The following is a 20756-nucleotide window of genomic DNA, read 5'->3' on the forward strand; positions in this document are numbered from 1 at the left end:
AATCCTCCTCCTCTCCATTTTATCCTCACAACAACAACCCTGTGAGGTAGGTTGGGTTGAGAGTCTGTGACCCAAAGTCACCCAGTGGGTTTCCATGGCCAAGTGGGGACTAGAACCCGGATCTCCCAACTCCCAGTCCAACACTTTAGCCACTACACCACACTGGCTTAAATAAGCCACAGTAGGCTGCGTCAATCATGCAAACCAGTCCAGTCTGTTTCTTAGAGAACAGCTGGGATGTTTTACCTAATGTGTGAATATGTGCCCATTTGCAAGCATGGGTATCATATGGGTATTATCAGGATACCAGGGTGTGAGCAGTAGCTCCCTGTTGAGGCTTGCTCTCTGTAATGTGTGAATGCTATCCAACCTTACCCCCTGTGCTTAATTTGTATAAATAAGAGATATTGGCAAGCCATGTCCTATAACCCAGGAAAGCCTTGCTTTCCAGTCACAGATGGGTGAAGACTGGTTGTGGTTATGTGGTGGTGAAGAAAGTGGACTCCACAGATGTGGGGGGATTTGCTGCTCAGGCAGCAAAATGTCTTGGTGTAGTGGCTAAGGTGTTGGACTGGGAGTCGGGAGATCAGGGTTCTAGTCCCCATTCTGCCATGGAAGCCCACTGGGTGACTTTGGGCCAGTCACAGACTCTCAGCCCAGCCTACTTCACAGGGTTGTTATTGTGAAGATAAAGTGGAGAGGAGGAGGATTATGAACACTGCCTTGGGTTCCTTAAGTGGAAAAAAGGTGGGATATAAATGCAATAATAAAATAAATAAATAAAAATGTATTTAAATGTAACACACAAATATATTTACATGTAATTGCCTGTGAAAGGGCAGGCAGGCGATCAATCAAGAAGTCTTTAGTTAAGGGGTGGGTAATTTGTGGGTCTTGAGATTTTTTGGCCTACAACTCCCATTAGTCTTCACCTCTGTGTGTGTTTGCTAGGGGTGATGGGAATTGTAGGCGCAAACATCTGAAGAGCCGCAAATTGCTCCCATCCCTGCTTTAGTCAGTTTACAGCTCTACTGTGAAGAACGAACGAGGCTCTTTTCAAATTGGACTACCTCGTTTAGGCTATTTAAAATCAAAGTGGTTTTATTGTTTCATGATTAACCCATCTTTTCTCCCTGCTCCCCACCCCACCCTGCCTTTAGCTACTCCAGGATCGTCTGGTTTGCCTGACGAAAGAGGGAGACTTCAAAATGGAGGAGCAAAAGAGAAGTGAAAACCTGCTGGTAGGTATCTGTGTCCTACCTTAGAAAGAAAAGGAAGAGAATATCGTCACACAATGCGTAATTAATATAAGGAACACACTGCCACAAGATGTGATGATGGTCGCTAGCTTAGATAGCTTTAAAACAGACCATGGGTTATGTGAGGGTTCTTTAACCTATAGGCCACACAGACAAACAGGTTTTCAGGACATAACAAGTTGCAGCGATCACCCACCACAGTTTGAATATTCAAAAGGGTGACTGGCATACGCCTCAACCCACCACAAATTTAAATAAGCCGTGGTGGGTGGCAGTGATTGTGCAGAGCTAACCCTAAACTAGCTCACAGAGTATAAAGTGTGTGGAAAGCCCTATGTTGGCTGGGCCTGAATTCTTTGGAAGGCGAAAGATGAGATAGAAATGAGTTAAACAAGTATGATTTCAAATAGCAATTCAACATCCTGAGAATCTCAGCTTCTACTTGTCTTATTAATTTTTTTATATCACAATGCTAATCCTTAAGGCTGTGACATAATGGGCGTGTTCAGATGACACGCGAAGCCATGGTTAGGCCGCTAACTCTTTTGCAGCAAATGGTTAGCGAGCGTGTTTAAACCCTGGTTATGCAGACATCATGGTTAGGAATGGTTCACATGACACGCTAAGCCATACTGGCCCCGTTCAGAAGACACCTTAAACTATGTCTTTACCCATGGTAAAGGTCCAAGTCTGGGTCCGGGCCCAATTCAAAGTGCTGGTATTGACATTTAAAGCCCTAAACGGTTTGGGGCCAGGTTATTTGAAGGAATGCCTCCTCCCATATGTACCTGCCTGGACCTTAAGATCATCTACAGGAGCCCTTCTCCGTGAGCCCCTGCCAAAGGAAGTGAGGCAGGTGGCTACTAGGAGGAGGGCTTTCTCCGCTGTGGCACCCCGGTTGTGAAATGAGCTCCCCAGAGAGGTCCGCCTGGCACCTACACTGTACTCCTTTCGTCGCCAGCTGAAGACCTTTTTATTCTCCCAGTATTTTAACACTTAATTTTAACTTAAATTTAAATTTTACTGTTTTAACTCTGTGTTTTAATTTTATATCAATTTTGCTGCGTGGTTTTTATTCTGGTTGTGCTTTTTGTATTGTATTGTGTATTTGTGCTTTTAACCTGTTGGTTGTCTTACTATGATTTTAATTTTTGTGAACCGCCTAGAGAGCTTCGGCTATTGGGCGGTATAGAAATGTAATAAATAAATAAATAAATGGTGGAAAATGCAAAAAGCCTTATTCATCGTGGTTAAAGCCATAGTTTAAGGTGTCTTCTGAACACGGCCCGGATTTCTGGTTTAATCACCATGGATTAAAACCATGGTTTAAGGTCTTCTGAATGGGGCCAATGTTTAGCTCGAAATGCTTAACACTGTGGCTTAGCGTGTCGTCTGAAAGTACATGAGCAGTTCCCAGTCAAATCTCAGAAGCCTGCGGTGGGAATAAGGAAAATCTGATCTGTGGTTCTCCAACTTTGAAGTTCAGCCCTTTCTTCTTGTCTTGCGGCAGAGAGAAATAGAAGCAGAGAGGAAGAAGGTTATCGTGGACTGGAAGGAGATGCACGAGATTCTGGATGAACAGCAGCAATTCCTGCTCAGCTGGTTACAAGACATGGAGGGCGACGTTCTCCGTAGAAAGAATGAGATCTTCAGACTTTCCAAGGAGACATCCCTCCTCAGGGAGCTGGGAAGGGAGAAGGCACCACCGCCATTGCTGGTAGGAAGAGTGGGATGTTGGAAAATTTAAATTACGGAATCACAGAGTTGGAAGGGATCTTGGAGGTCATCTAGACTGACCCCTTGTCCGAGGCAGGATGCAACGACAGTATCTCTGACAGATGGCCACCTGGCCCCTGTTTAAATAGCTCCTGCAAGGGAGAGATGCGGAAAGAGAGACAAAGCTCTGGTGCTGGTAAAAGCAATCTTTTCTTTAATAAATTCTTCTTGAATTAGCTCTACGCATTTTGGATAAAATCCTTCTTCAGGAGCTGAAGAAAAACACAAGTTGTTAAAATACATTAACAATAACTAAAAAGTCCTCAGCTTTTTCTTTCTCTCTAAAACACTCCTCCTTGCAATTCTTGGCTTGTTCTCTGAACAGGCCCCAAAATAGATAGACAGATAGATAGATATAAATCCTGATAATAAATATGAATGAATAAATACATCCCAGCGTTTCTTAGCCAAACTGCTCATGTTGGCCTCAAATCTCAGATTCAAAACCTCACATCTTCTCGAAAAACAAACAGGTCCAAGGGTTTAGAACAACTTCTTTTTCTCCGTGGAATGATCTTTTTATATTGCTTAAAGAAGCCGTTATAAAAGAGAAAAGCCTCTTCTGATTCGTGACTCAACTGAGACTCAAAGGCCAATGAACAGTCTCAGCTGGGGTAATAAACAAAATACTTTATTTTGTGCACAAAATAGGCTCCAAGGTTTAAAAGCAACTCACGAGCCCCTCTCAAAGGGGCTGGCAGCAATACTTATACAATTACAAGCAGGCAAACATGTGACGTACATATAACCAATTAGAGTCGCCTATTTCTTGGCAAATTTGCTAAACAAAGAACATTCTTCAGCTAAGGTTAGTATAGGCTCCTAAGGAGCTACTATGGGAGTGGAGCTAGAAACTAATTCAAGGTGATGAGAGTAATGTTAGGATTGAAAACCCACAACAATGCTACTTGGTAAAGCATAACCAAGCTGCTTTTGCAGTTGTCCACCCTCCAACCCAACAAACTCTTGAGAGATTTTTTGTTTCCATACAACAGCACTCTTGTTTAGCTTCTGCTGACCAGCACTCTTGAGGAACTGACAAACTAGAGAAGCCTGCTTATCGTTCCTTCTATTTCTGATGCGCAGGTTCAGAGCGCTGACATTTTACTTAGCCAAAATGGCACTACTCTCACATAGGAGGGAAGTATTCGTGGGGGCGGGGAACCCCCCAAACAGTCCAATGAGGATAGAGTGGAATGTTGACTGACTGTTGTCAGTGGGGAAATGGAATTCAGTGTCTGGAATCCTGAACAAAGACCATTCCATACTGCATCATTTTGTTGCAATGAAGATGATCAGGAGTCTGGAATCAAAGCCCTATGAAGAGAGATTGAAAGAACTGGGCATGTTTAGCCTAGAGAAGAGAAGGTTGAGGGGAGACATGATACATGTACCTGTTCTCCAGTTCTCACTTGCTGGGTGAACCCCGTTGTTGCCCAAATGGCAGAAAGAGGTTCGTTCCCCTGGAGGACTGTGCCAAATTATCCTTCAGAGTGGAATCAGACGTGCAGACCTTCGGCGGATACAACTCAGCTTTATTTCTCGAGAAAGACCAGAAACCAGCAAGCTAACGCCCTGCAGGGTCTGGCCCCGAACAATTTAAAGGTATTTCCTTATATTAGCATACAAACAATGGAGATGAGTCACACTCATGTGAGGTTACTTCAGAGTAGGGTGACCATATGAAAAGGAGGACAGGGCTCCTGTATCTTTAACAGTTGTATTGAAAAGGGCATTTCAGCAGGTGTCATTTGTATATATGGAGAACCTGGTGAAATTTCCTCTTCATCACAGCAGTTAAAGCTGGTCACAGTATAGCTGCAGTATAGCTCCTGCAGCTTTAACTGTTGTGATGAAGAAGAAATTTCACCAGGTGCGACATACATGCAAACAACACCTGCTGAAATTCCCTTTTCTATGCAACTGTTAAAGATACAGGAGCCCTGTCCTCCTTTTCATATGGTCACCCTACTTCAGAGTCACACGTTGAAACGCCACGTCGCTGTTGCTGGGCAGAGTTTGCACTCAGAACACAAAACTTTGCTCCCAGCCTACTATCTTGGGCACGGATGTGTATTCAGGCTCTTGTAATTAGCTAATTCAAGGAGGCATTTTGCAATTTATTCAACACCGTGATGGCGTCCAGCAGCTGGGCAAAGTCTTGATCACCGTGGGCTGGAGGGATGCAGGTGGTGGAATCCATGGTGCCTGTGAATGTGATAGAAGAAGGAACACGTGTGTCTTTCTGTCTTCCAAAGCCAGGCTGCTGCTTCCTCTGGGGCCTGGGGCCTCCCAGCATGCCTCCTCCTTCCCCCAGCATTCCCCCTGAGCCCTGGGCGTCACCTCACCTCACCTGAACCCTCCACTCCAGCCTTCCTGCCCATCACCAGGGCCTCCAGCCTCCAGCGCAGGGAGCAGGGGTCCAGGGCCACGCCCTGCTCCGAAGGTTTCAGCCCCAGCGGATGGACTCGGCTCTTCCGGCGGCAGCAGCAGCAGCAGCAGCAGGGCCGCCAGAAGGGCCTTGCGGGGGCTGCAGGCGTCACGGAGCCCCCGTGGGAGCTGCTCTCCTTGCCTCCAGCAGGATGGACCTTGCCCGGCTGGAACAAGGCTTGCAGCTTCCTCAGCCTGAAAGAGAGAAGGGGGAAAGTGAGAAACGGGCCTGTGCAGGTCCGTCTCATGCTATACCATGCACTGAGCTTCAGCCACCAGAAATCTCTATGACTGGCATGTAGCTAGTGGCATGAGCATCCTGGGGTCAGCGCTTGACCATTGAGAAGGATGGCCGTCCTGCATCTCGGGCTATGGCTCCGAGGGAAAGTCCTCCTTCCCACCCAGCTCGACTATCAAAACACCAAACATGGCTTCTAGTCCTATATTTATGTATTTATTTATTTATTACATTTATATACCGCCCATAGCCGAAGCTCTCTGGGTGGTTTACAAAAGTTAAAAACAGTAAACATTTATTATTATTATTATTATTATTATTATTATTATTATTATTATTTATATAGCACCATCAGTGTACATGGTGCTGTACAGAGTAAAACAGTAAATAGCAAGACCCTGCCGCATAGGCTTACATTCTAATAAAATCATAATAAAACAATAAGGAGGGGAAGAGAATGCAAACAGGCACAGGGTAGGGTAAACAGGCATTTAAAAACTATCAGAAACGTAAAAACAACAGTATAAAAACAATAGTATCCATTTAAAAACAACAGTTCTGGGGGCCGTTAGAAAACAAACTTAGCGTTGTTAAAAGCTGTTAAATGCCTGGGAGAAGAGAAAAGTCTTGACCTGGCGCCTGAAAGATAACAGTGTTGGTGGCAGGCAAGCCTCATCAGGGAGATAATTCCACAGTTGGGGGTCACCACTGATAAGGCCCTCTCTCTTGTTGCCATCCTCCGAGCTTCCCTCAGAGTAGGCACTCAGAGGAGGACCTTAGATGTTGAGCGCAGTGTACGGGTAGGTTCATGTCGTGAGCCAAACATTTGTGCCTCCTGGTTCGTGTCCTGCAATTCATGCTGCCGTGGAGCAGGCTCCTTCTCAGTCATGTATCGGACGTCTTTTGTTCATCTTTAGTCCTGTTTCCGGGCCCTTGATTCTTAAGAGCATCCTGATATTTTTGCCCCTCCAAAAGGCCCCAAAGGCCCAAGTGGTGGCCAGTCCTAGTTCTCGAGAGAAACGGTTCCACAATCTGGGAGCAGCCCCGGAGAAAACACCTCTGCGCTTGCCTGGCCAAGAGGCCTCTGTGGGAAATGCCACCCCCGAAATGGACTCTTCTGCATGGCCTCTTCCCCGGGCAGGTTCATGGTAAAACAGGTAGCCCAGACAGATGGCAGAACTCCAGCTATTTTGGACGTCAGCTCCCAGAAGCCCCTGCCAGCATGGCTAATGGTCAAGAAAGCTGTGAGTTGAAGCTGAAAGATCTGGAGATTTTTTTTCTACCCCTGCCTGCATTTCCTGATCTAAAAAGCCCTAGGAGAGGAATCAATTCCTCTGGGTGGGAAATGTGGGAAGCCAGGGAGGCTACAGGCTGTCAGAGAGAGGATTCCACCATGAAAGACAGGACACTCCTCAGCCATCTCATAAGTAAAGGAAGCACATGGGACCCAGAGCACCCGCCTGCTGCCGTTTCCCAGCTCCTGCTATTGAGAGATCTACTGCCTCCAGTCCACAAAACAAGATAGAGCCATCACGCCTAGCAACTCTGCAGCGCTTTACCTTCCAAAACTGGGTTTCAAAAAACATGGCCACAGGCATCATTGGAAGACTGCAGCACTCAGGAGAGCAGATCACTGTTACTGGCTGGGCTAAAAAGGACCATTTCATACCCTTTCGGAAAGTTGGAAGTTTATCCATTGGTTAGCAATGATACTATTTTTTTTTTCTTCGTTATTGTTGTAGTTTTAAATAACCTTCCCCATCCTGATGCCCTCCAGATATTTTGGCCCAGAACTACTGAACCCTGGGTATTGGCCATGCTGGCAGGGGCTGATGGGAGTTGAAGTCCAAAATATTTGGCGGACACCAGTGTTTAAGATGTCTCTGGCTATATGGCTTGTGTGCTCAAGGCTGGATGGCTGACAGTGGGTACCCGGGGCACTACGGTAGGATTTTTTAAAAAAACCTTCCAGCCCCACCCTGGGTCAGATGCAGGAGTTCTGCAACAGAGCCAGGGGGGACAGCACTTTGACCTCAAGCCCTTATAATTCTAGATATAGATATATACATAAATATACACACACATATTTATACTGTAGAAGTCTAGATCTTAGCCTGGCCATGGGACAGGAGGGAAAGGCTGAGAAGCAGTATATAAAAATCATACTCACACCTTGAAGGATGCAATTTTTCTTCCAACCCCTAACTCTAAAACTGATGTATAACTTAAAAAAAAAAGTCACTAACTCTATAACTAACAAATAACACACTCCAACTCTCTCTAATTCTCAAACTCACTCTGTCTCACTAATAACTCTCTCTGTGTGTGTCTCCTCTCTCTCACTGTCTGTATCTCTATCTCTGTGTCTGTCTATCTCTCTGGCCATAGCTAGACCTAAGGTTTATCCCTGGATCGTCCAGGGATCAAACCTGTTCACCTAGGTTCCACACAGGGGATCCAGTGCTCAGGCAGGGGCGAACCCTGGATGATCCCAGGATAAACCTTAGGTCTAGCTGTGGCCTCTGTCTCTCTCTGTCTCTCCTCTCTCTCTCTTTACTACCCCACAAAGACCAGCTTTTGCCAGAGACCTCTTAAGGCCTTCCAGAAGGGGGACCTGTCACAATGGAGGACATGTCCCTGTTGCTTAGCAACCTTCCTCAGCCAGGGGCATTGGTGGTTTTTTTGGTGTGTGTGTGTAATGATTTCACAATGGTGCACAATATTTGGCTGGCCTCCTTAGCCGGGCCTGTTTAGGGGCCATGTGGACTAATGGACATGTTGTCTGCTCAGAGGGAGCTTCTCCAAGTGAAACCCTCCAACCAGCCGTGGAGCTGACTGGGTGCCTTCCTTGCAGGGCAGGTGGTCATGTGGCTTTTGGGACTCACCTGACTCTCCTGGGATGAATTTGACAACCTCTTCCTTAGAGGTCTGAGGTTCAGAACTTCTTAACAGTATCAGCTGCAGAAAGGCTCTGTCTTCACACTCCTGCCTCCCAGTTTCTTTCAGTCCTTCCAAGCTGCCATCTAGCACTTTTGAAAACCCCAAATAAATAATAGTTTCCCCTGAAGGACAAAAGATTCCTTCTTTGAATTAACTTGCTTCATAGTACATGTGGTCTCTAGTGCTGGTGCTAGGGTGACCATATGACAGGGAAAACCTGGATTTGTCAGGATTTTTGGTAACAAATCTGGGAAGGCTGGGAAATTAGAAAATTTGAAGAAAAATCCGGATTTTTCCCATCTTCCACAGCCAAAGGGCAGCTCTACTTTAATGGGAATTAACAAAAATACTTATAACTCCATCATTTTTAAAGATAAAGACATGAAACTTGGCATAATTATAGCTCTTAGGCAGTGCTTTAGCCATACCAAATTTGAAACAGATCCATCGATCCACTGATTTTTTAAGGATTTTTTTAAAAATTTGAGGTTTTAAAATTATTTTTAAAACCATCATTTTTAAAGATAAAGAGATGAAACTTGGCACCATGATAGCTTTTAGGTAAGGCTTTAGCTATACTAAATTTGAAACAAATCCATTGTTCCATTGATTTTTTAAGGATTTTTTTAAAATGAGGTTTTAACATTATTTTTTAAAACCATCATTTTTAAAGATAAAGAGATGAAACTTGGCACCATGATAGCTTTTAGGTAGGGCTTTAGCCATACTAAATTTGAAACAAATCCATTGTTCCATTGATTTTTTTAGGAATTTTTTTAAATGAGGTTTTAAAATTATTATTTTTTTAAAACCATCATTTTTAAAGATAAAGAGATGAAACTTGGCACCATGATAGCATTTAGGTAGGGCTTTAGCAATACCAAATTTGAAACAGACCTGTTGGTCCGTTGATTTTTTTAGGATTCTTCTAAAAATTGAGGTTTTAAAATTATTTTTAAAACCATTTTTAAAGATAAAGAGATGAAACTTGGCACCATGATAGCTTTTAGGAAGGGGTTTAGCCATACCAAATTTGAAACAGATCCGTTGATTTTTAAAGATTTTTTTAAAAATTGAGGTTTTAAAATTATTTTTAAAACTGTCATTTTTAAAGATAAAGAGATGCAACTGCTTCCCTTCCACTTCACTTTGTACACTTGTGAGCTAGGCTCTGTCTGCACTGCTGGGATGGAAAGCAGAACATTTGAAGTGCATGTCAGTGAAAAATAGATAGATTGCAGTTTTGGCTGGCTGGCATATCTCTTAGATAGGGTGACCATATGAAAAGAAGGACAGGGCTCCTGTATCTTTAACAGTTGTATTGAAAAGGGAATTTCATCAGGTGTCATTTGTATATATGGAGAACCTGGTGAAATTTCCTCTTCATCACACCAGTTAAAGCTGCAGGTGCCCTGCCCTCTTTTAAATCTGGTTACTCTAGTATAGTTCCTGCAGCTTTAACTGCTGTGATGAAGAGGGAATTTCCCCAGGTTCTCCACATATACAAATGACATCTACTGAAATGCCCTTTTCTATGCAACTGTTAAAGATACAGGAGCCCTGTCCTCCTTTTTGTATGGTCACCCTACTCTTAGAGAAAGAGTTGGACTGAAGCCACAACTCAGAGATGGCTGTAGCTGAGCCCTGAGAGGCTGCTGTGCCACACAGAGTCTTTTTAAGAGTGTCTCAGAGTCCAGTGTTGGTGCAGGCAGAGGTGGCTGGCGTTGGAGTTTTTTTAAAAACAAGAGTCAACGGATGCGACCAAGCTATAAGCTGTCACCCTACCCCCAGCCACAGGATACAAGTGCACAGCCTGGCTGGACCATTGGGAGACTTTGGCAGAGAGAGAGGGGGGGATTATTTGAGGCTGGAAATGTTGGCAGGCTGGTATAAGGCAGAGAGAGGCTGAACGCAACCCATATGCACCTGTAGCTTGGCCCTGAGGCTGGCTTGCCACGCAGAGTGTTTTAAGAGTGCAGGAGGAGAGGAGGTGGAGGCGGCTGGTGGCAGAGGTTTTTAAAGTATTGGGCAAAAGGCAAGATATAATAATAATAATAATAATAATAATAATAATAATAATAATAATAATAAAAATCACCAGACATGACCAAGCAATAACCTGCAATAAGCAATGTCCCAAGCCACAAGTGTGCAGCCTAGCTGGACCATTGGGAGACTTTGGCAGAGAGAGAGAATCAGACAGACAGAGAGATTGTTTGAGGCTGGAGGCTTTGGTTTTCCTGCAATGACTTAGAGTGAGAGACAACAGAGGCTGCACAGACAACCCAGAGACATCTGTTGTAACTTAGCCCCATGGTGCTGGCATGAAACGCAGGGCATTAGGAAGAGGGTCTCAGAGTCGCATGTTTGTGCAGGAAGTAGACAGGAGTTCAAAGTCTGGATGTGCGAAGTGGTGCCAACACACAAGCCTTGAGAAGCTAATGTATATAAGTGAGAAGTGTGACTGGGCAAAGTAGTGTTCACTGCCACAACACCCACCCTAATGTTAGAGTAGAGAAACTTGTGACAATCATACACAAGTTTTTCTTTAAAAAAATGAAATTTGAAAATAAAAAAGCCAGCTATCCGGCCGGCCAGTAGCAAACCCCGTTAACAACAGCAGCAGCTTGCAACGAGTGAGGATATAGTCAGAAAAGATATTTGAAGGAAGGGAAGAATGTATCACACAGAGTATAGCAAAAGGTTCAAAGTACAGCAAAAGCTACAAAAGTAGGAGCGAGTGAAGTTAATTTCAGATACATTAAATGTCTCACCTGTTCTTTATTTCAGTGATTTTAACATTAAGATGTTATGTAGAACAGATTTGTCTTAAATGTGTGCTGTAAAATCAGACATGTGACCAAGGTTATGTTTGGGTAGCTGACCATGTTGTCCTCCTTTTTGGTTTCCAAAATATGGTCACCCTATGATAGCACTCTTCAAATATTTAAAAGGTTGTCACACAGAGGAGGGCCACAATCTCTTCTCAATCATCCCAGAGTGCAGGACACGGAATAACGGGCTCAAGTTAAAGGAAGCCAAATTCCAGCTGGACATCAGGAAAAACTTCCTGACTGTTAGAGCAGTACGACAATGGAACCAGTTACCTAGGGAGGTTGTGGCCTCTCCCACACTAGAGGCCTTCAAGAGGCAGCTGGACAACCATCTGTCAGGGATGCTTTATGGTGGATTCCTGCATTGAGCGGGGGGTTGGATTTGATGGCCTTGTGGGCCCCTTCCAACTGTACTATTCTATGATTCATTTGTTTGTCTATAGTCTCCACTACAAACCTAAACCAGTTTTAACTGGTATGGCTCAACTGCTTGTCCAATTGGACAGATGTCCCTAGTAGGTAGGGTTCCTTTGTTTTTAAACAATTTTAAATTGCTTTTTTAATCTTCTTTCTTTTACTGTTTATACCTATGTTCACCGCTCCGGAATCTGTGTTAGATAATTGAGCGTTATATAAATATTGTAAATAATAATAATAATAATAATAATAATAATAATAATAATAATAATAATAGATTAGTGGTGGGATGCAGGGAAATGGTTGTCCAGACTGGACCACCATAGTACAAATTTCCAAAATTTCATTCAGAAATCATGTCAGTTGAACCACTTTAAAACCAGTTTAGGTTTTCTTGTCTTAGGCCATTTCTACACCTGCCTTTTTTCCAGGGATCATCCCAGGATCATCCCTGTGCATGTAAATTACACACAGGGGATGCCGGGAGCAGGCAGGGATGATCCCTTAATTTTCCTGGGATAATCTTTAGGTGTAAAAGGGGCCCAGGACGTGCCTTGTGATATCCCAGATGCAAGTGGCTCCAATGAGTTGCCTAGCAGAGCAAGAATATAATTCATTATTTGTCTGTTTTTCTTTCGTCTAGGGTTTCGACAGCCCTGGATGCAGGTGAGTTGTGGGCTCTGTTTCTCTAGCCCTTCCTATCACACTGTCTGGACTTGTGATCTTCTTTGACTGATAAACTGTGTGTATGGGGGAAGCAATTTGAGGGAGAGCCCACAGTTAACTTTTTATGTTCTTATATAGGAAAGGAGGACAGGGCTCCTGTATCTTTAACAGTTGCACAGAAAAGGGAGTTTCTGCAGGTGTCATTTGTCTGCATGAAGCACCTGGTGAAATCCCCTCTTCATCACAACCGTTAAAGCTGCAGGAGCCCTGCCCTCTTTTGTATCTGGTCACTCTAGTATAGCTCCTGCAGCTTTAACGGTTGTGATGAAGAGGGGATTTCACCAGGTTCTCCATATATACAAATGGCACCTGGTGAAATTCCCTTTTCTGTGCAACTGTTAAAGATACAGCAGCCCTGTCCTCCTTTCCATAGGGTCACCTTGTCTTATATCAATAATGCCTCCTTACATCGCCAAAATGACATGAGCTACCCCAAAGAAAGGAGGTGCATCAGCAAGCTTGGGGGAGTCCCAAGATGTGCAGAAGTACAACAGCTCTTTAGGGGAACACTCCTAAGGATGGGGCCGAGAAGGAGCCAAAAGTAGCCCTAGGAGGACTGAGCATGGACAGAAGGCCAACTGATTCTGGTAGGTGTGGAGAACAGAAAACTGCAGTGCAGGGGAGATGGATTACGACCAGGCTGACATCAAAGGTAACCATGGTTGGGCACCTGCCCAGAGTTCCCATGCCAGTAGGGCCCCACTGTCTAGTGGCCCCTGGAGTTGCTCCTCCTTCTCCTCACCATGGCAACCGGCTTGTTCACCTGCCTCTTGCTCTGGCCCAGAAAACAGTGGTGGTGAGTAGGAGGAGCAATGGATGCCACAGCCAAATTGCTCATAAGTACTCTGCCTGTCAAACAAGTAAGTGTGTGTGGGGGGGAGGGGGATTGAGGTTGTCCTGCCCTCAAAAGCCCTCAAAAACCTGGAACTAGCATTGGAATGGAGTATCTTGGAAGAAGTCCTGGCTGGTCCGCTGGAACAATCAACACAGTTCTCCACAGCACGAGAGCAAACGAAGAAAGGAGGCACAATATGCAATGGAGAAATGAAAGGGGAACAAAATGTATTGAAGCTCAACAGTCTCAAAATGAGGGGTTGGATCACAGAAGGCCCCTCTGCCCAATTTGGGGGGATACTTTCCCTAACAACACAGCTCACCCCATTCAGCAGTGTCTCCTCACCTCTATTCAGCACTGTTTAGGCTGCATCTTTTTTATTATTATTATTATTATTATTATTATTATTATTATTATTATTATTATTTGCGTTTTTATACCACCCAACAGCCAAAGCTCCCTGGGCGGTTCACAAAAACTAAAACCATTCAAAGTATAAAACAAACAGTATAAAAACATGGGCACCACACTTCAAGAAGGATGCAGACAAGCTGGAGCATGTTCAGAGGAGGATCAGGGATCTGGAGACAAAGCCCTATGAGGAGAGACTGAAAGAACCGGGCATGCTTAGCCAGGAGAAGAGAAGATTGAGGGGAGACATGAGAGCACTCTTCAAATACTTAAAAGGTTGTCTCACAGAGGAGGGCCAGGATCTCTTCTCGATCCTCCCAGAGTGCAGGACACGGAATAACAGGCTCAAGTTAAAGGAAGCCAGATTCCAGCTGGACGTCAGGAAAAGCTTCCTGTCTGTTAGAGCAATACAACACTGGAACCGATGACCTAGGGAGGTTGTGGGCTCTCCCACACTAGAGGCCTTCAAGAGGCAGCTGGACAGCCAACTGTCAGGGATGCTTTAAGGTGAATTCCTGCATTGAGCAGGGGGTTGGACTCGATGGCCTTGTAGGCCCCTTCCAACTCTACTATTCTATGATTCTATGATTTTCTGTGTAGCATTTTCAGGAGACTGCCGTGGGGAAACGGGGCCAGGGAAGTCCACTTCCGCCAATGCAGTTGATCCAGCTTAAATCCATATCCAAAGCATAATTTCCTCCTTCAAGTTTTAATTTGTTACCAAAGGGGACAAAACGTCATGAGATTCAATATCCTTTGGCTCTCCACAGCTTACGACCATCCCATGTGGATCATGAAGCGCGGTGGGGGCCATCTTCACCTCCACGTTCCCTCTGCTCTGCATTTTAGCTAGAGGGACTTTTTTGCCTACCTAGCTAGGGTATGTCGTAGCAGGAGGGAATGAGGCTGGGGAGGCTGGGGATATGGCAGAAGCCAGTTCTCCCAGTTCCCCCTCTCCCCTGCCCACTGGCATGCCCTTTCCCTCCTCTCCAAGGTCGGAGAGGCAGCCAGGGTGGTTCTGCACTGGCTGCAAGAGGGAGGGGGCAGAGAGCTCAGATACCTAGCTCTGAGGCTGGAGTGTGGACTCCGACCTTGGATCCAAGAATCCAAACTATCTTATGGCTATGTCCTATAGGATTGCTCTCCCTGTCTATCAAAGATCCATTAGCCTATAAGGGCCAAGCAGAGCCTCCATGTTCCAAGGCAGTCCACCACTAAAAACCAGGTGTTCAGCTACCTATAGGGGAGCGATGGTGAGCTTCCCAGAAGCATCCAGCTGTGTTCTGTTGGAAATAGGATGCTGTGCCAGATGGGGCCTTTTGGTGTGATCTAGCAGGGCAGTTCATTTGTTGTTGTTGTTACTTACAGAGATGAGATCTTCTTCCTGAAGCTGCAGCCGGATTTGGTGGTGCTGGAGCAGAAACTGAGCAATTTCTCACACAAAAGGGCCAATCTGCAGCAGGTGCTGCTGGGGTTCAAAGGTAAAGGCGATTTATTGTCTGCATATTGATGACCATTCCTGCCCACCCAATGTGCCAGGGGGGAGCAACCCCTTCGGGTCCAGGAGCCAGATTGCGTCTTAGTGTGAACACAATCTGGCTCCAAAGAGGATGGCCACCCCTGCCCTGGAGCCTCTCCCATCCTGAGATGCATCACTTGTGTAAAGTGACCATATGGAATAAGAGGACAGGGCTCCTGTCTCTTTAACAGTTTTATACAAAAGGGAATTTCAGCAGGTGTCATTTGTAGGCACACAGCACCTGGTGAAATTCCCTCTTCATCACAACCGTTAAAAGCTATGAGAGCCCTGCCCTCTTTTATATCTGGTCACGCTAGGCTCCTGCAGCTTTAACTGTTGTGATAAAGAGGGAATTTCACAAGGAGCTGCATGCATACAAATGGCACCTGCTGATATTCCCTTTTCTATACAACTGTTAAGGATGCCGGTGCCCTGTCCTCCTTTCCATATGGTCACCCTAGGCCCACTTGCGTCCCAATTGGGGTGTGAACAGTGCAGGAAGAGACTCACCTGGGGCTTGCAGGAGCCGGTTCTGCAAGAGTCAGCTGAGTCTGGGGGAATCCACTTGTTTTCTCTGACCTCTGAGAATAATGATTAGGCAGATGTGATACAGAGAGGAGGAGAAAACCACGCTCATTTGCGCAGGGCCTACATTTTCATTTTGTTCTTTCCTTCCCCAGAGACTCTGCAGTTGGAGATGAAGAGCAATAGAGGTACAACCCCCTCTTCCGCCCTCCCCCGTTTGCTTCACATACTCACAACACATGCCGATCATAGGGGTGTGGAGAGAGGCCTTGAACTGCATAGAATCCTGGGTGTGAACTCTCCAATTGCACCCATCCTCTCCTGGGGCTGTCTATACATGGGGAAAGCCCTGTGGTGGCTGTGAATCTGCACCATGTTGGTTAAACGATGCAGGCTCAGGTTCGCAGCCACTAGGCGCAGCCTTCCTCAACCTGGGGTGCTCCAGATGTGTTGGACTGCATCTCCCAGAATGCCCCAGCCAGAGCTGGCTGGGGCATTCTGGGAGTTGTAGTCCAACACATCTGGAGCGCCCCACGTTGAGGAAGGCTGCCAGCCACCGCAGGGCTTCCTCACCAATGACCTAGGGAGGTGGTGGGCTCTCCCATCCTAGAGGCCTTCAAGAGGCAGCTGGACAACCATCTGTCAGGGATGCTTTAGGGTGGATTCCTGCATTGAGCAGGGAGTTGGACCCAATGGCCTTATAGACCCCTTCCAACTCTACTATTCTATGATTCTTAGTTCTTTCAGTCTGCTGCAATGCTGACTTTGCAGTGCAAGATGCAATTACAGCATCCCTGAGAGATGGCCCTTCAGTTTCTGCTTAAATGCTTCCTGCCAAAGCGATCCCACCCCCTCCTCAGGCCGTCTGTCCCACTGCTGAACATCTCTCACTGTTATGAAGATTCTCCTAATGTTTATTATTTTTTATTTGTTTGCTTGTTTACTTATTTATTTATTACATTTCTATACCGCCCAATAGCCGGAGCTCTCTGGGTGGATCACAAAAATTAAAACCATTCAAAGTATAAAACAGTATAAAACCATAATATAAAATACAATATAAAAGCTTAACCAGATAAAAAGAGCAGCAATGCAAAATTACAAATTTAAAACACCAAGTTAAAATTTATTTATAGACTGTTAAAATGCTGGGAGAATAAAAAGGGCTTCACCTGGCGTCTAAAGGCATGTTATGTAGGTGCCAAGCGAACCTCTTTAGGGAGTTCATTCCACAGCCGGGGTGCCACAGCAGAGAAGGCCCTCCTCCTGGTAGCCACCTGCTTCACTTCCTTTGGCAGGGGCTCACAGAGAAGGACCCCTGAGGATGACCTTAGGGTCCGGTCAGGTGCATACGGGAGGAGGCGTTCCTTCAGATAGCCTGGCCCCAAGCGGTTTACGGCTTAACATGTTAATACCAGCACGTTATCCGTCAAAGAATGTTTAAAATTGCTATTCTGTTTTATTTTCTCAGTATTTTAACACCTAATTTAACTTAAATTTAAACTTTGCTGTTTTAATTCCGTATCAATTTCTGCAGTGTTTTTTTTTTCCTGGTTGTGCTTTTTATATTGTATCTTGTATTTGTGCTTTTAGACTGTTGGTTGTTTTATTATGCTCTTCATGGTTTTAATTTTTGTGAACCACCCAGAGAGCTTTGGCTATTGGGCGGTATAGAAATGTAATAAATAAATTAATTCTCTCTTTCTTCTAGCAACAGCCAGGCGGGTGAACAAGACACTAGATGAGAAACCTCCGATAGATCATTCCAAGCCAAGGGAACCACTTGAAAAGCTGATGGGAGGAACCACCGGTGAAGTTTCCCCACATCAAGAATCAGGAGACGCTTCTGAGGGTCGACATGGATCAGAAAGCAGGCGGGGGAACTGCCCAAGCAAAAGGGAAAAGGATGAATCCATTCCCAGAGAAGGTGACCTTGTCAGGAACAAAGTTCAGCCGAACTCTCAAGAGAACAAGAAGCAGAAGATTTGTGTGGAGTGTGGGAAAAGCTTCAGTCAAAGCTCGCGTCTTATTAGGCACCAGAGAATCCACACGGGCGAAAAGCCGTACAAGTGCTCGGACTGCGGAAAGAGTTTCTGCCAGAGATCCGGCCTCATCGTCCATCGGAGAACCCACACGGGCGAGAGGCCTTACAAGTGCTCGCATTGCGAGAAGAGTTTCAGCTTGAACTCCAACCTCATCGCGCACGAGAGGACCCACACGGGGGAAAAGCCCTTCAAATGCTCGCACTGCGGGAAAGGCTTCAGTCAGAGGTCGGGTCTGACAGCTCACGAGGGGACACACCGGGAAGAGAAGCCGTACAAGTGCTCCGAGTGCGGGAAAAGCTTCTGCCGGAGCTCCGATCTCATCGTCCACGTGACGACCCACACGGGGGAGAAGCCCTACAAGTGCTCCCACTGCAGGAAGAGTTTCAGCCGGAGGCCGGACCTCATCATCCATGAGAGGACCCACACGGGAGAGAAACCGTACAAGTGCCCCAATTGTGGGAAAAGCTTCAGCCAGAGGTCAGGTCTCATAGCGCACGAACGGACCCATGCGGAGGAGAAGCCCTACAAATGCGCGGTTTGCGGTAAGAGCTTCGGCCACGGCTCACAGCTCACCGTGCACGAGACAACCCACGTCAGCGAGAAACCCTTCAAGTGCCTCGATTGCGAGAAAAGCTTTGGCCGGAAACCAGACCTCATGGCGCACTGCCGGAACCACACGGGGGAGAAGCCCTACGAGTGCGCCAGCTGCGGGAAATGCTTCAGCCAGAGGCCGAGCCTGAGCTCCCACGAGAGGACCCACCTGGGGGAGAAGCAATACCCCTGCTCGGAGTGCGGAAAAAGCTTCCGGAACAGCTCCAACCTGAAGTCCCACAAGAGAACCCACGTCGGTGACAAGCCCTACAAGTGCTCCGTGTGCGAGAAAAGCTTCAAGTGGAGCTCCAACCTCATTGCCCACGAAAGGACCCACACCGGAGAGAAGCCGTACCGCTGCTTGGACTGCGGGAAGAGCTTCAAGTGGAGTTCGGATCTTTGCAGACATCAGAAAATCCACTCGGGGGAGAACTTGTGAACAGGCCGAGGGCGAGGAAAGCTCTTTTTTAATGGTGCTTTTGCACGGCGCTGCCTTTGTCCCTGTTTTGAGTTTGGGTTGTTCATCATTTATTATATTTCTATATCGCCCCATAGCCAAAGCTCTCTGGGAGGTTCACAAAAATTAAAGGCCATTAAAATACATTCTGCAAAGTATAAAACCATTCATGTAAGGGCATAAAACAGAAAGCACACACCATAACATATACCTAAAACAATTTGAAAACATCAGCCAGAGACAATCCAGGACCTGATCTTGTTCACTTGTGCGCATCAGTGTCATGGAATTCACCACCGCAAGGTGGAGTGATGGCCACCCATTTGGATGGCTTTAAAAGCGGGTTGGATAAATTCCTGGAGGAGAAGGCTAGCAATGCCTCCTAGCCCCGATGGCTATGTGCTACCTCCAGTATCAAAGGCAGTGTGCCTATGTACACACCAGTTGCTGGGGAACATGGGTGGGAGGGTGCTGTTGCACCGTGTCCTGCTTTGTTGGTCCTTGGCTGACAGCTGGTTGGCCACTGTGTGAACAGAGTGCTGGACTAGATGGACCCTCGGTCTGATCTAGCAGGGCTCTTCTCATGGGTGGAAATGGCCAAACAGCTACGGCTTCTTCTCCTTCAACCCTAACTTCCCTTCCTTCTCAGACACTTCCCTCTGGCCTTCTCAGGTTAGAACATAAGAAGAGCCCTGCTGGATCAGACCATGGGTCCATCTAGTCCAGCACTCTGATCACACAGTGGTCAACTAGCTGTTGACCAGGGACCCACAAGCAGAATACGGTGTAACAGCACCTGCCCACCCATGTTTCCCAGAAACTGGTGTAGTTAGGCTTACTGCCTCTGACATTAGAAGTAGCACTTAGCCATCAGCACTAGTAGCCAACTTAGTTATCTCCAACATATTTAGAGGCCCCTCATCATATGAGGCTCTAAGTCCCCGCTTACTTGGCTTCTTCCTAAATCCGGCGCTGAGGCCACCCTATTCACCCCTCCCTATTCCTTCTCTCTCCCTCTCTGATATTTTCTCCATGGCTGATTTTCAATTGTAAGCTACTTGGGGGCAGAGACCGGCCTATTTTTGCCTATGGAACTCTGAAAAGTGCTGTGTTCCTTGATGACATGGCACGAATGTATAAATCACCTTTCCTCAGCCTGGTGCCCTCCAGAGGTGTTGGACGGAAATGATGGGAATTGGAGTCCAGCATCTCTGTAGGGCAACAGGCTGGAGAAAGCTGATACGCGTAAATCAGTGTGCTTATTGCTTGAGACATTAGGATGTGCCTGGACACACCCAGCACACCCCTTGTGCACACCTATGCTGGTGAGTTTGGTTGATTTCAATCATTTGGAAGTGGCCGTTCCGTGCCATCCATTCTGTTCAGCATGTTGTTCTGGGAGTTATGGGGTTAATAGTGATATAATATTGCAAGTGTTTTAGCCCTAAAATATTGTTCTCAAGTGTTTCTAACACAAGCCACTGTTTTCGGCATTTTTTTTAATATAAAGGGGTCGTTCCGTTCCAGCTTTTACACCATCTGGAAATTTGGTAGCATTAGCAAAATCACTGCTTTTTTTTGCTGCCAAGGCAATAAATCCTGCAGCAGGAAGAGGCCACAGAAAGGCCCACGGGTAGCCCCATTTTTCCTGTAAGAGTTGTGCCTCAACAGGCAGAAATGTATCATACTAAGCTTTGCCTTTCCTCTAATAAGAGGAGCCTCACCTGATGAATCTCTGCCTGTTTTGCCACTG

General features: G+C 46.0%; 1 protein-coding gene across 1 annotated transcript; it reads left to right on the forward strand.

The window, feature by feature from the left end:
• Positions 1-1164: 1164 nt before the first annotated feature.
• On the forward strand, positions 1165-19056 carry LOC134395612 (zinc finger protein OZF-like). Its single transcript, XM_063121771.1, has 4 exons — positions 1165-1241; positions 12538-12560; positions 15235-15347; positions 17622-19056. The coding sequence occupies exons 1-4, from the start codon at positions 1209-1211 to the stop codon at positions 18983-18985; spliced, it is 1533 nt and encodes a 510-aa protein (XP_062977841.1). The 5' UTR covers positions 1165-1208; the 3' UTR covers positions 18986-19056.
• Positions 19057-20756: the final 1700 nt, after the last annotated feature.

This window comes from Elgaria multicarinata, chromosome 3 (genome assembly GCF_023053635.1).
Source record: "Elgaria multicarinata webbii isolate HBS135686 ecotype San Diego chromosome 3, rElgMul1.1.pri, whole genome shotgun sequence".
Taxonomy (NCBI): domain Eukaryota; kingdom Metazoa; phylum Chordata; class Lepidosauria; order Squamata; family Anguidae; genus Elgaria; species Elgaria multicarinata.